This window comes from Columba livia, chromosome W (genome assembly GCF_036013475.1).
Source record: "Columba livia isolate bColLiv1 breed racing homer chromosome W, bColLiv1.pat.W.v2, whole genome shotgun sequence".
NCBI classification, from domain to species: Eukaryota; Metazoa; Chordata; class Aves; order Columbiformes; family Columbidae; genus Columba; species Columba livia.
In genome coordinates, this window is record NC_088641.1 from 17,418,912 (window position 1) to 17,433,317 (window position 14,406).

The following is a 14,406-nucleotide window of genomic DNA, read 5'->3' on the forward strand; positions in this document are numbered from 1 at the left end:
TTGCTGTTTGTCTATAGCTAATTAAATAGTAATGGACCAAATCAGTGAATCATTATTTGTGTGAACAAGAGCAAAAAGTGTAATATTGGCATGGCACTGGGTTTTTTTAACCTTTTTTTCTTCAGAAGAAAATGGTGACTGTAACAATTGTAATTATGTTAAAACTTTCTGGTGCATTTATTTGAAGTTTGCACTGATAGTTTTTTTAGTTAATTTCATATCCATTTAAATATAAGAAATTTTAAAAATGTGCAGCATTCTGGTGTGGCATGTTAAGCAGCATTAGGAATTGTTTGGCACTCATGGTAATCAAATGAGGTATATTTAGGCATCTGACTTGAAACAAATTTTTATGGAAGCTTTATATTCCTCTTTGAATGAGAAATACACAAATTTTGAAATTTGAAATTTTAAAAATCTGTGCACTTTTAAATTCTGTTTTCCTTAATTTATAGAATTGTTCTACTAATCTTGCAATTTAACTTCAGAAGTGCTCTGTTATAAAATACCGTCTCTTGGGTACTTCACACAATTTAAACCTCTTAAGGAAATAAGTCAAATAGTTTGATAGATTCCAGTGTCTTTAAAATGTTTCTGTAACTCAGTGGTCTTACTTGCATATCATTGTAGAAGACCATTTAAATTGAGTGTGTTGGGTTTTTTTCTAGTAGTAATTTATAAGAAATGTTTTTGTTCATTACTCTTGCCATTCCTGATCTGTTTTTTTCAGGTGAGTATTCTGATAAATGTATAACTTTGCATTTTGTCTTTCCTTGTGTTGTCAGGGATAAATTAGAGAATCTTTTCAAACTGCTACTGTGAAATGATAAATGCTGCTTGTAGAGTGCTTCCTAGAAACTTAATGCTCTTCTGCTTTTTAGTTTTGAAGCTTTCTTATCTGTCACTAGAAGATACTGATATGTGAAAACACATTTATTTTTAAAAAAAGCCATATCTGAAACTCCTTTACCTTCACAGGGTATTCCACTTGGTCAAAGCTGTGGGAGGAGAGGAAGGATGAAGAAGGGATATGTTTGTGGTTTACTTGCAGTTTTTTTGCTTTTTGACATTTATGGACATACCTGATAGAGTATTAAGAAGTCCTGAATTTATTGGAAGAAACTGATTTTGTAGATGCAATATTTGTTATATTTGGGGATCTTGGTTTTGGTTGTTTCATACTCTGAAAATACTCTGCATTGTTTCATACTCTGAAAAACTGTAAACCCTGTTACAGATTATATTTATGTAATTTAGGTAGGCAACCAAATTAGCAGGTCTTTGTTTGAAGAGAATACAAAAAAACCACTCTCCTATGCTATGAGAGGTTTTCTGTATGGGGAAGAAAGGTAGACTTACTTCCTCATTTTTTAGACTTATTTTATTTGCTCAGCAAATATTTTTTTCTGCTACCATTATTATGCAGTTAATTGTTTCTGCCCATGTCAAATGTCATTTCTATTATTTCCTGTCTTAGAAAATTTCTTACCTACTGTTGCTGAGCTTTTTAGATATAAGGAGCAGGAAATATACTGATATTCCTCCCACACTCTGAGAATGGTAAGAGAATTTAAAAGAAATACTTTGTTAGTCAAAGTTGAAGTTAGCCATCCCAATTTCACTGTAAAATGCTGATCTACCGTGACATCTCACAATACTTAATCAGCTTTAAAATTTGCAATATCTTTTGTGAACTCTAAAAGGTGCCACTAATTGCAGAGTAGAAGAAAAGTTATCAGTAAGGCTTATTCTTCAGTACTAGAAATTCTGAAAGATAATTTTCTGCATAATTTCAGTACAAGACTGAGGGATATGGAAGAATGAATACATAAAAAGAAAATTATTTTCTTTTTATTAGCTTTGGAATTGTTGGTGAATTCTTTCTTGAACTTTATTTAACTCAAGATATAGCCGTGGTGTTCTTTAGTTAAAAAACAATTGTCAAATACTGATTAAAGTGTTTTTTTTTTTTTTTCTACTAGACGAGCAAGTGCCGCACTCAACTGCTTAAAACGTTTTCATGAGATGAAGAAAAGAGGACCTAAACCTTACAGCCTTCAATTAGATCATATTATTCAGAAAGCAATCTCAGACCACCAAAAAAGGCATCAGTACCTGCAGAAAGACATCTTTATTTTAAAGGTATTACCATCATTGGTTTTTCAAAACTAAATTCGATTTTGTATTTTGGAGACTTAGATCCTACCCCCTAAGCTTCACTCTCTCATTTAATTCAGTGCCATTTATGTGATTTCTTTGTAGATTTTTTTTTCATTTAATTTGTCTTCTAACTACATGTGTATACTATATTTATAGAAATTGGAGTGAAATTCCAATCATTTGTAATGCTTTTTAGTCCCTATTATGATCTTTTAGTAATAGATTTTTAATGCAGTACTATAACCATGCAATTTACTTGCAAATGCAAAATACTGTGGAGCATAGTCCTTTTAACAATTATTATATGAACAGTAAGTATATAATGTGACAAGATATGATGCAAGGAAGCTTACTGTAGTTTTTTATGTCTGTATTCCAGGATACAGAAGAAGCACTTTTAATGAATCTTCGAGACAGCCAAGTTCTCAATCATAAAGAGAACCTTGAGTGGAACTGGAATCTGATAGGGACCATACTGAAGGTGAGCATACAAAGGGCGTGATAATAATTTTAGGAAATTAATTTTTTTGGGAAAAAAAAGTCTCCATTTCACATGTGAACTATGGCTTTCTAATATCAATTCCATGCTATATCCCATAATCTGTTTTATTTCAGAAAATTAGAATCTCATGGGTCTAATCAGTGCTGATATAGTCTCTTTGTATGCATCCCTTAAACTATATTCAAAAATACACTACTGTTAAATTCACAAGTTTCTTAATAAGCATATATTAAATTTTATATAACTTTATTTGTATAGAAATAGACTTTACAGAATGAGATATAGTGACTTTAAAGTTGCTAATACTTAAGACTTCAGTCTGAACTACATAGGGATACTACCTTGTTCAGTTTCATAGCAGATTTTTTTGTTTGTTTAATATATAATGTGCTGAAGGTTAAGGTTAAGGCTGAAGGTGGGTTATAGATCAAGCTTCAGGTGCTTAGACTGAGCCACATATGAAAACTTCAGTAGTATGCAGTCTTATTATATGTTTTGAACTAATACAAATAGTCCCATAGAATCAAGTTCATTACAAAATGAATTTGTTTTCACAAAATACAGGAAATATCTCTGACAGGGAGGGCATTGCCTTAAATATAATGTACAGCTTTTAAGGGACCGCCTTTTTTTTAAGCAGAGGATTTACTTTCTTTGAGTAAGAAAACTTTCTGACTGAATACTTGATATAGTCTTAGAGCCAAAATAGCTCCTGTCACTCTGTGCATCAAAGCCATCCTTCCATTGTTACCCCCAAGTAACATTTTCTAATGTTTTCTTACTTTCGTCTTTACTATGTTGTTATAAAGATGGCAAAAGTACAAAACAGGATTAATAGTGACAGATGTAATTAAGATTATATTAAGAAAAATAACCCAACACCCTCACCCCCCCACCAAAAAAAAAAAGTCCCCCTAAATATTTCTGTGCATTTTTTCAGGGACTGATAAACTTGAGAGAGCAATAATCTGTCTGGTATAAAGACCTGAATAGATGGATGACAGTAGCTTTGCTCCACCAAATTCCACTGTTTACAGACTTTTTATTCTAACACAACTAGACTACTAGATATATATGATTATTAATTATATAGATGTTTTTACCTTTGATTCAGTATTAAAGATGTTATCAAGAAACCATTCTTTGGAATCTCACTTTTAAATTAGTCTGTGTAGTACTTTGACAATGGAAGTTTTATGTAGTTGACAACTAAGTTTTTTTGTGGGTTTTTCTTGTTGTTTTGTGGGTTGTTTGTTTTTGGGTTTTTTTTTGTTGTTGTTTGATTGGAGTTTTGGGGGGGTTGTTGTTGGTTTGGGTTTTAGGGGGAGGGGGGGAGGTGTTTTGTTTTTTCTCCCCTGAAATTTAGGTCAAGTTGTCACTTTACCTGCTATCTCAGACCTCCCCTGCAGTTTATTTTCTAGTGTCCTGTCAAACAGTTCTGAATGTCTCAAAATCAGACACTTCTGTCTTTCAGAATGAAAAGTTACTGCGTTTTCTGGATAAATTCTAACCACTTCCGTTCCTGTTAATGTTCTTTTACACTGATGTGCAGTTTATCAGAGTGGTCCATCTTTAGTCCCTGAATCATCATGATCCAGATTCCAGTGTTTGGACCTCACCATGTCATGTAGCTACTCACCTCTCTCCCATCTCAGTTGCAGCCTCATGGCTGTGGAGCATCAGCTTTCCTACCACCTCACCACTTGCATTTCATATGGTCCCTTACTTCCGTTTTTTTACTTGCTCAGCTTTCTGTTTAAGCTACTAAAAGAGCAGAAAAAGTGGCAGTGGTCAGAATGGAAAAATTGAGTCTGTGTTAACAGTAGAGCTTCATACTTAATCTGGCACTGTGGGTTCAATGTTACTAGTGTAGTCAGTTTCACTAATTGTTAACTAGTACACTATATGTCTTAATACTAGTGTATACCAATTGGAAATGTAGAACTGTATCGCTTAGGTAGGAAAGAAAAATGTTTGATGCACTTTTTTCCATCCTTTCCAAGAAGATACTAGTAGCAATAAAAATAAATCTAAAGCCACAGAGTCAACAGATGGCTGTAAAAACAGAGGAAAATATAATATGAAGAAAGGATGGGTGCAGAAGAGAGTATTATGGCTTTGTGTAATCCTTTTTAAAACATCTTAAAAGTATCAATGGAGGAGTTTAAATACAATTTTAATAAGCAGTATTTAAGTGAGCTATAACAGAGTTGATACTGTAAATCAGCTATTTGAAGAAACTTCTAAAACCAAATTAATTTACGATTTTAGAAGCAAGCACCCTTAATTGACGCATCGGCTCCCACAGGAATCATTTTGGTCCTAGTGGGAGCCCTGAACAATTCCCAGACACAGGTTATATCCACACAGATCATACATATTCATTACACTTCTTACAAATTCTTTGCACATGCATTACATTTCTTGGAACTACTTAGCATATGTAAATGTCCCTTGCACATGCGCAGTTCAATATGTCAGTGGTCTTTCAGGGGTCCTGGGGTGAAGTAAGAAGTCTTTCTCAAACTGTCTGCTGTTTGACTCCAGGTTCTGGGCAGGCACAGTCCCTTTGTTATTCGTCTCGAAACCACAGAGGTAGTAACTGGTCTCAAGCTGATCTCAAGCTGGTGTTGCCACCTTATCTTCTGAGAGCAAGGGCATTGTCTCCTACCCTTCTCCTGCTTATCTTAACAAATACCGTTCTTGTGACTTAATGCCTAACAAGTGCCTAAAACCTAACATCTGTGAACCTTATTCTTATTAACTTATTTTATTACTAATTGCTGATTTTAGGTATCAGAGTAATAATTATTTTTAAAACAAATTGTATTCATAGTGAAAGCTACGACAACAAAACCCAGTTTCCCTGTTATGTGTATCAAAATTTGTTTGCTATTGGCAGAGAAGAAACTGAGCAAAATTGTTTGTTTTTCATTAGCATGTCATAGTTTGCTGTTTTCATTGGAATTATGGACTTGTACACATAGAATGCATCCAATATTTCCTCTCCTTCTCTAGAAAATATAACAGTTCTTGGAGGAAGAATGTGGACTTCTCAATAAAATAAGGGGATTTTTATAGGTGACATGTGAGGCAAGAAAGCTTATACTTCTAATTATTAGGTGAATGGAACTGTAATAGAAATGAGGAAATTTTAGTGATTAATCAAGGACTGATACACAAGTTTCATATAATGCTATATTTGCTTGTTTTTTTCTAGTGGCCAAATGTAAATCTAAGGAACTATAAAGAAGAACAATTGCACAGGTATGTGAAAAATACATAGACTTCATTTGAAGAAAGAAATTTTTTTAAAATGTGTTTTAATGTTGCAATAAACTATTCCTTGATGTGTCACATTTCTAAAACTTAATCTATAGATGAGCAGTAAAAATGAAAATTTAGATAATTAGGTTGCAATATTTGCTTTGAATAAACAGATCCTTAAGCTTTAGTGGTTTCTTTTCTATGCACAGATACTTCATATGTTTACTCCCTAAACAAGAATCATATCAGCTTTGCAAATGCCCTATTTCATTTTAAAGCACTACCACTTTCATATTTCATACATTAGTGTTTGATGTCAGCAAAGGATTGAGTTACTGTAAAACTTGTACAGTTGGTTGATCCTTTCTACAGAATTGTAGGTTAGATGTTTAAAGGCTTTAAAATGCTGTTGTTCTTGTTTATAACTAATTACAGTATCACAGAATCACAGAATGTTAGAGATTGGAAGGGACCTCGAAAGATCATCTAGTCCAATCCCCCCACCAGAGCAGGAACACCTAGATGTAGTTACACAGGAATGTGTCCAGGCAGGTCTTGAATGCCTCCAGAGAAGGAGACTCCACAAGCTCCCTGGGCAGCCTGTTCCAGGCTCTGGCACCCTCACTGTGAAGAAGTTTCTTCTCATATTTAAGTGGAACCTCCTGTGTTCCAGTTTGAACCCATTGCCCCTTCTCCTATCATTGATTGTCACTGAGAAGAGCCTGGCTCCATCCTCATGACACTCACCCTTTAGGTATTGATAAATATTAATGAGGTCACCCCTCAGTCTCCTCCAAGCTAAAGAGACCCAAACTCCCTCAGCATTTCCTCATAAAGGAGATGCTCCACTCCCTTAAGCTCTGCGCTGGACTCTCTCCAATAGTTCCCTGTCCTTCTTGAACTGAGGGACCCAGAACTGGACACAATATTCCAGGTGTGGTCTCACCAGGGCAGAGTAGAGGGGGAGGAGAACCTCTCTTGTCCTACTAACCACACCCCTTCTAATACACCCCTTCTAATTAACCCCCAAATCTCTCTAGTTTCTCTGTCGTTCCGTACGTTGATTTTGTTTTTCTTTTACCATTAGTGTGTTTGTGATGATCTTATGGCTGTTAGTGAAATTCAAGATATTTTTTATATAGATCCCTTCATTTCATAGAGATACAGCTAAAGCAGTGTGTATATACACAGTATTAGGGAGTTCCTTTTCCCTAGGTTTCCCACAGCAGAGACTCAGGTGTGTCTATTCCCTAACAACAGGTATGTGTATATACATACATATATACACACTTAAATATACACCTGTATATATACACTCACATATAAATGTGTCTGCTAATATATATTATATATTTATTGCTAATAACCCAGAATAAAATACACTTCATTTGACAAAATTTAAAGAAGCCCTCAGATTTCCTTTATAATTGGTCCTGCGTTTGGAGCTGGGATAGCGGCTTATTCTCACTTCTTTAACTAAAGGCAGTGCCTTACTTACGCTTTCGTAATACTTGACATATCTACCTTCAGACAGAACTTTGTGTTCTTTTAAAGCAGAAATGTGTTTATTTTTTTACTAAGAATTGACGGGAGGAAGCTCTTTCCTGAATATTTATTCCTGCAGTGCAAAATTCAAGCTATATTGCTCACCATGGTTTCAGAAAGTTTGAGTGAGAGCCTGCATTTGCAGTCACAGAATCATAGAATTGTTTTGATTGGAAAAGACCTTTAAGATCATTGAGTCCAACTGTTAACCTAGCACTGTTAAGTCCATCTCTAAACCATGTCCCTAAAAACCTTTTAAACACCTCCCGGGATGGTGACTTCCCTGGGCAGCCTGTTGCAATGCCTGACAACCCTTTCCGTGCAGAAGTTTTTCCTAATATCCAACTTGATGCCATTTCCTCTCGTCCTGTCACTTGCTACTTGGCAAAAGAGATGGACACCCTCTGTGCTACAACCTCCTTTCAGGTAGTTGTAGACAGCAATAAGGTCTCCCCTCAGCCTCCTTTTCTCAAGGCTAAACAACCCCAGATCCCTCAGCAACTCCTCATAAGACTTGTTCTCTAAAAGGGTTTTGGTGCCCTTCTTTGAACTTGTTCCAGCACCTCAATGTATTTCTTGTACTGAGGGGCCCAAAACTGAACACACTGTTGTGGCCTCACCAGTGCCAAGTACAGGGGGAGAATCACTTTTCTAGTCCTGCTGGCCACACTATTTATTTTGGCCTTTTGGCCACCTGGGTACACTGCTGGCTCATATTCAGCCAGCTTTTGATCAACACGCCCAGGTCCTTTTCCGCCAGGCAGCTTTCCAGCCGCTCTTCCCCAAGCCTGTAGCATTGCACAGAATTGTTGTGACCCCAGTGCAGGACCTGGCACTTAGCCCTGTTGAACTTCATACAGTTGGCCTCAGCCCATTGATCCAGCCTGTCCAAATCCTTCTGTATGGCCTTCCTACCCTCAAGCAGATCAACACGCTCACCTAACTTTGTGTCACCTGCACCCCCTCATCCAGATCATTTATAAATATATTAAAGAGAACTGGCCCCAATACTGAGCCCTGGGGAACACCACTTGTAACTGGCCACCAACTGGATTTAACTCCATTCACCACAACTCCTTGGGCCCAGCCATCCAACCAGTCTTTTACCCAGCAAAGAGTACACTCATACGATCCATGAGCAGCCATTTTCTCCAGGAGAATGCTGTGGGAAACAGCATCAAAGGCTTTACTAAATTCTAGGTACACAATATCTACAGTCTTTCCCTCATCCATTAAGCGGATCACCTTGTCGTAGGAGATCAGGTTGGTCAAGCAGGACTTGCCTTTCATAAACCCATGCTGACTGGGCCTGAGCTCTTGGTTGTCCTGTATGTGCCACATGATGGCACTCAAGATGATGATCTCTATAATCTTTCCTGGCACCAAGGTCAGACTGACAGACCTGTAGTTCCCCAGATCCTCCTTCTGGCCCTTCTTGTATATGGGCGTCACATTTGCTAACCTCCACTCAGCTGGAACCTCCTCAGTTAGCCAGGACCGCTGATAAATAATTGAAAGTGGCTTGGTGAGCAGCTCTGCCAGCTTCCTCAGAACCCTTGAATGGATCCTATCTGGCCTCATAGACTTGTGCATATCTAAGTGGTGTAGCAGGTTGCTATTTCCCCTTGGATTCTTGGGGCTTCATTCTACTCCCTGTCTCTGTCTTCTAGGTAAGGAAGGCTGGGTACCTGGATCACAACTGTTCTGACTGTTAAAGACTGAGGCAAAGAAGACATTAAGTACCTCAGCCTTTTCCTTGTCCTCTGCCACTATGTTTCCCTCCACATCCACTAAAGGATGGAGATTCTCCTTAGTCCTTCACATGTATTTACAGAAACATTTTTTGTTCCTTTTTTACAGCAGTAGCCAGATTCAGCTCCAGTTAGGCTTTGGCCATTCTAATTTTCTCCCTGCGTAACTTCACAGCATCCTTGTAGTCCTCCTGAATTGCCTGCCCCTTCTTCCAAAGGTCATAAATTCCCCTTTTATTCCTGAGTTCCAGCAGAAGTGCTCTGTTCAGCCAGGCTAGTCTTCTTCCCCTGTGTTGTGCTTCAGAAATGTTTAAGTGAGATGAATGAAGATACCGTTGCTGAATAAATATGACCATTTTCTGGCAGAACATTTTTTTTTTTTTTTACTGTAGCTTTAACTATTACAGCTGAAGAAAAGTCATGTCACAAACATTAAGACAGGCTCTTTAGTTCTTTTTAAGTCTAGATAGTATAGTCTTTGAAACTAGCCACAGGATAAATTACAGCAGAATAAATTATAAGCATGACCATGAGAAGGAAGCTGTGGCTTCTAAGAGCGTAGATATTTTGAGCTCCTTTGCTTATTTTAAGTCATGGCATAGAAAAACCTTTATAACAAACAGTGCAGCTGCATTGCTGAAATTGTGTCTGGATAGACTCATTACTGATACCTGTTACTCTCTTTTAATAACTTTTGAAAATGTATTGCTAGTAAGCTATTTTAGTGATAAAATATCTTTTATACCAGCATCATTTTGTAATCTGAGACTTTCCTTGTCTTACTAAAAAATAACAAATTCTTTTCTACTTTCCATAGGTTTGTAAGGAGATTGCTTTATTTTTACAAGCCTAGCAGTAAACTGTATGCCAACCTGGATCTGGATTATGCCAAGGCTAAGCAGCTCACTGTGGTGGGTTGTCAGTTTACTGAATTTCTCCTTGAATCAGAAGAGGTAAGAAATTTTCAGCTATAAGACTGGAGACAGAATGAGTAGTGCTGCTGTATGCCACTTAAAGGGGAAAAAAGACTTCTGTAGAATTTGGGAGATGACTGTGTTTCAGTAGGAGTTGTATTAAATACAGCTTTATTAAATGCAACTTAGGGTTTGGTTGTGGGTTTTTTGTTTGTTTTGGGTCTTTTTGGTTTGGTTAGATGGTTTGTTTGTGTTTTTTGTTTGTTTGTTTTGGGTCCTTTTGGTTTGGTTAGGTGGTTTGTTTGTTTTCTATGTATATCCTTTGTTTCTCTGCCCCCTTGTTGCATTAAGAGGATTAATTAAGCAGAAGTTAAGCCCCCTTGTGATCTAGCTTGTCCTCAGTATTTCACTGTGACAGCTAGAGGTGGCTGGGTTGAACCCCTGAGTGATGCCCAATTACATCAACAACCTCAAGTTGGCATTATAAGTCCAATTGTGCTCAACAGCCGATCCAGCGTAATGTTGAATTTGCACAATTGGATTCACTAATAATACAGGGCAGTCGTGACCACTGAATTTATGTGCTTGCACAGATTCATGAATAGTATAAGTCTGAGTGCATGCAATGAGAAATTCTCACGACTAGATCCACGAATAATGAGGTTGATTAAAGCAACAGGTGCAAGTTCTTTTAGATGCCATTGATAAAATACACCATCTGCAAAAACACACTTTAGTTGCAAAAGTACGCTTTAGTTGCAAGAAATATATATTGGTACCAAATATATATAAATTCTAAAATGACTATACAGCACTATTAATGTGATTACAAATACAAGCTTGAAGTCTAAGTGTCCCAGGGAAACATTTGGTATAACTAAGTGCGTAAATCTTACCCAAAAGCTCAGCCCATCAACTGGTCCCAGAAGTCTATTATGCTGTTCTCTTCTCAGTCAGTGATGGTGCCTTCCCTAACTTTGCTCTATTGTTAAGGTATTTTATACAATTTTGTATGTTTAGGTGGAGCTTGAGTGACTCTAGTCATACATACCTTTGTCATTGATTGATGTAAAAACTCTTGCTTCAAATTTTGAGGTAAAAACTTCACTGCACTTGCTCAAAGGGTCTTGGTGGGTGTGATGGAGGTGTACATCTTTTGAGGTGGAGGTGTGTTTTGGTATTATAATGAGCAAAGTTCATCCACAGGATAAACTTCTAACTCAGTAACTGGCATTTGGACAGAATTGCACATTTATCCTTTAAAACTGATAGCAGCTTTACCTTATCTTTTAAAATTGGCAGCAGCTATACCATCTGGTTCCTGTACCTGCTTGGGGCTGGTTGCAGTATCTTCACACCACTCCACTCCCCCGTACCTCTTAATTGCTACTACACTGAGCTTCCTCGTGCACTACCAATTAAGAATGCAGCTGCCTTATATGCTGAAGATGTGTATATAAATTTATTCTCAATAAGTTTATCCTTGACAGTTAGTTTCAGTAATTTGCCCTCTCAGTAATTATTCCACACCTATTTCTTCTTGTGTACTAAAGACTTTTATGCCTCAAGCCAGAGGAAAATGTCATTGAACAATCCTTTTCTTTGAAAGAATAAAATTGGTCCTAAGATATCTTCAAGCTAAACTCCTTTTATTTGCCTAGAACCTATTTAGTCTGAATTGTGTTTGCTAAACAGCATTTCTATTTTGTATCTGTTTTGTGTTTGTACATTTTAAGAAATTTTAAATTATGGATTTCAGCGAAGAAGAGAGCCCCAGTTTTGTTATTAGTAAATGCTATTACTCTTTGTTTTGTTAGGATGGACAAGGTTACCTGGAGGAATTGGTTAAAGATATTGTAAATTGGCTCAACTCTTCATCGGGAATGAAACCTGAATGTAGCCTTCAAAATAATGGGTTACTAAATACCCTTAGCCAGCACTACTTTCTGTTTTTTGGTTCTCTCTCTTGTCACCCTCATGGAGTAAAAATGCTTGAAAAATATAATGTGTTTCAGTGGTGAGTGTTTTTATTCTGTTTGAATTGTGCTCACAGGTATAATTGTTATGAAACTTGTAAACTGTGCTTGAGGAACACTGTAAAGCTGAAAACTTTAAAATTATTTTGATTTATTTTCAAGTAAAGATCCTCAGTTGTGGGGGTTTGGAGTGTTTTTTTAAGAGGTCTTTTCATCTGTCTTATTGAACAGATATGGGTGATTGTGTTACAAAATAGCTTACTTTTTCCTGTCCTCACCTGTCTGAGAGAAATCAGTATCAGGAAGGATGATACTATACTGATTTTTTTTTTTTTTTTTTTTAAAAAAAGAGAGGGAGAGAAAACCCCAGCAAACTGGTAGATATACTCATACTGTGTGTGAAATGTCATGATGCATGTTGTACCTAAACTTCATTCCAATATATTTGCGTGAAGCTGTGGAGTTCAAAATTTTGTTTGAGTACAAATAAACTTACCTTCCTTTGGGAGTAATTTGGCCAACGGCCAGCGTATTTCAAATATAGTAAATTTTAAGAGAAAATTCAAGTGTTTTTATGTACTCTCTTTTTTTTTTAATCGAGTTCTTTTCATTGCTTATTAGAAGGCAAATTTTTTACTGGCTACAGAAAACTTCATTTACAATAGCATCTAGGCAGTTAATAGGACTAACCTTATGGCAAACTATATACACAGAATGTTTTACAATGTGGAATTGTTCACAGAGCTCCATGAACATTTATTTTTGTACTCACAATTACCAATCAAAGGATACTGACAAAACTGTTACTTACAGTTATAATAAATGTCAGTTTGGATTTTTTTTTCTTCTTGCAGTTTAGTGACTCTAACAACTGTAACAGTTTAAAGTCACTCCATTTCATGAGTCCTTATTTTGTATTCTTCTGTGTTTATAGAACTGAAAAATCTAATTCAGAGTACTTAAGTTTAAATTATTGATCAAATAAATAAGTGGGTTTGAGTGGGTTCAAACACTAATTTTTATTTTTTCTAAAATAATAACTAATTTTTATTTTCTCCCCCCCCCATCCAGTCTTCTTAATTTTTGTTCTTTGAAGAACCAGGATCACTTGTTAAAATTGACTGTTTCTAGTTTGGATTATAGCAGAGATGGGTTAGCAAGAGTCATTCTTTCTAAAATCCTGACAGCAGCTACTGATGTAAGTTTGATTCATCTTGTGTTCCATTGTTATTTCCCACTAGATGTTTATTTTGTTATTCAAGGTGCATGACTTTATTTTTAAGATAATATATATGCAGAAAGGTTTTTAATTTTCTGTTTAGAGAAATGAAACTCCTACTCATATAGCTTTTGAATTTGCTGTGGACTTTACACCTTTTATTGTATTTGTGCTCAAGAAATTAAGTCCTTCAAACAGATGTTTCTCTAATGTATGAAGGGGGTTAAAGTCTTTAAATACATAAACCAAATGTAACTTTATTTTCTAGGTCAGTGGACAACCTAAATCAATGGTGAAGGCATTGTTTTCACAAACAGAAATGTGTATTTCTATCAGCAATAAGCAGGTTAACTTTCCGGTAATAGATGCTGTTTTAATAATGATTGAGATTACTATGCTGGAACTGAGTAGGAGCTATAGCTCCTGGAACAAGGGGGTGGTTCAGAAACAGGCATTGAGATTTGTACTTCTGAATCAAAGAAGGTGAGTGGAAATAAGATCTAGATTTAGGAAAGGAAGATCTTGAACCTTTAAGAAAAGAGAAATCAAACAGGTGTATCATAGTAGATAAGCAAAAATTAATGGCAGGGAAATTACAATTATTAAGTTGAAATCTAACTAGGAAAGAATTTTCAGTACTTCAGGGCTATTCCTCTGTCACCTGGACAAGGCAGAGTATGCTCTAGAGTGGATACAGGAGGGAATAAGGTAGATGATAGCTTTAAATCTCTTGTATTTAGGAAGAGGAGAGGGGAAAGAAAAGAAAAGAAAAGAAAAGAAAAGAAAAGAAAAGAAAAGAAAAGAAAAGAAAAGAAAAGAAAAGAAAAGAAAAGAAAAGAAAAGAAAAGAAAAGAAAAGGAAAGAAAAGGAAAGAAAAGGAAAGAAAAGGAAAGAAAAGGAAAGAAAAGGAAAGAAAAGGAAAGAAAAGGAAAGAAAAGGAAAGAAAAGGAAAGAAAAGGAAAGAAAAGGAAAGAAAAGGAAAGAAAAGGAAAGAAAAGGAAAGAAAAGGAAAGAAAAGGAAAGGAAAGAAAAGGAAAGAAAAGGAAAGAAAAGGAAAGAAAAGAAAAGAAAA

At 36.1% G+C, this 14,406-nt stretch overlaps 1 protein-coding gene across 1 annotated transcript in view; it reads left to right on the forward strand.

Moving 5' to 3' along the window:
- LOC135577223 (rapamycin-insensitive companion of mTOR-like) overlaps positions 1 to 14,406 on the forward strand; it is a 106,140-nt gene that overhangs the window by 51,008 nt on the left and 40,726 nt on the right. Inside the window, 6 exon segments of the mRNA XM_065045116.1 lie at positions 1,983 to 2,142; positions 2,540 to 2,641; positions 5,883 to 5,929; positions 10,043 to 10,178; positions 11,957 to 12,156; positions 13,187 to 13,313. Coding sequence (XP_064901188.1) covers positions 1,983 to 2,142; positions 2,540 to 2,641; positions 5,883 to 5,929; positions 10,043 to 10,178; positions 11,957 to 12,156; positions 13,187 to 13,313 — 772 coding nt within the window.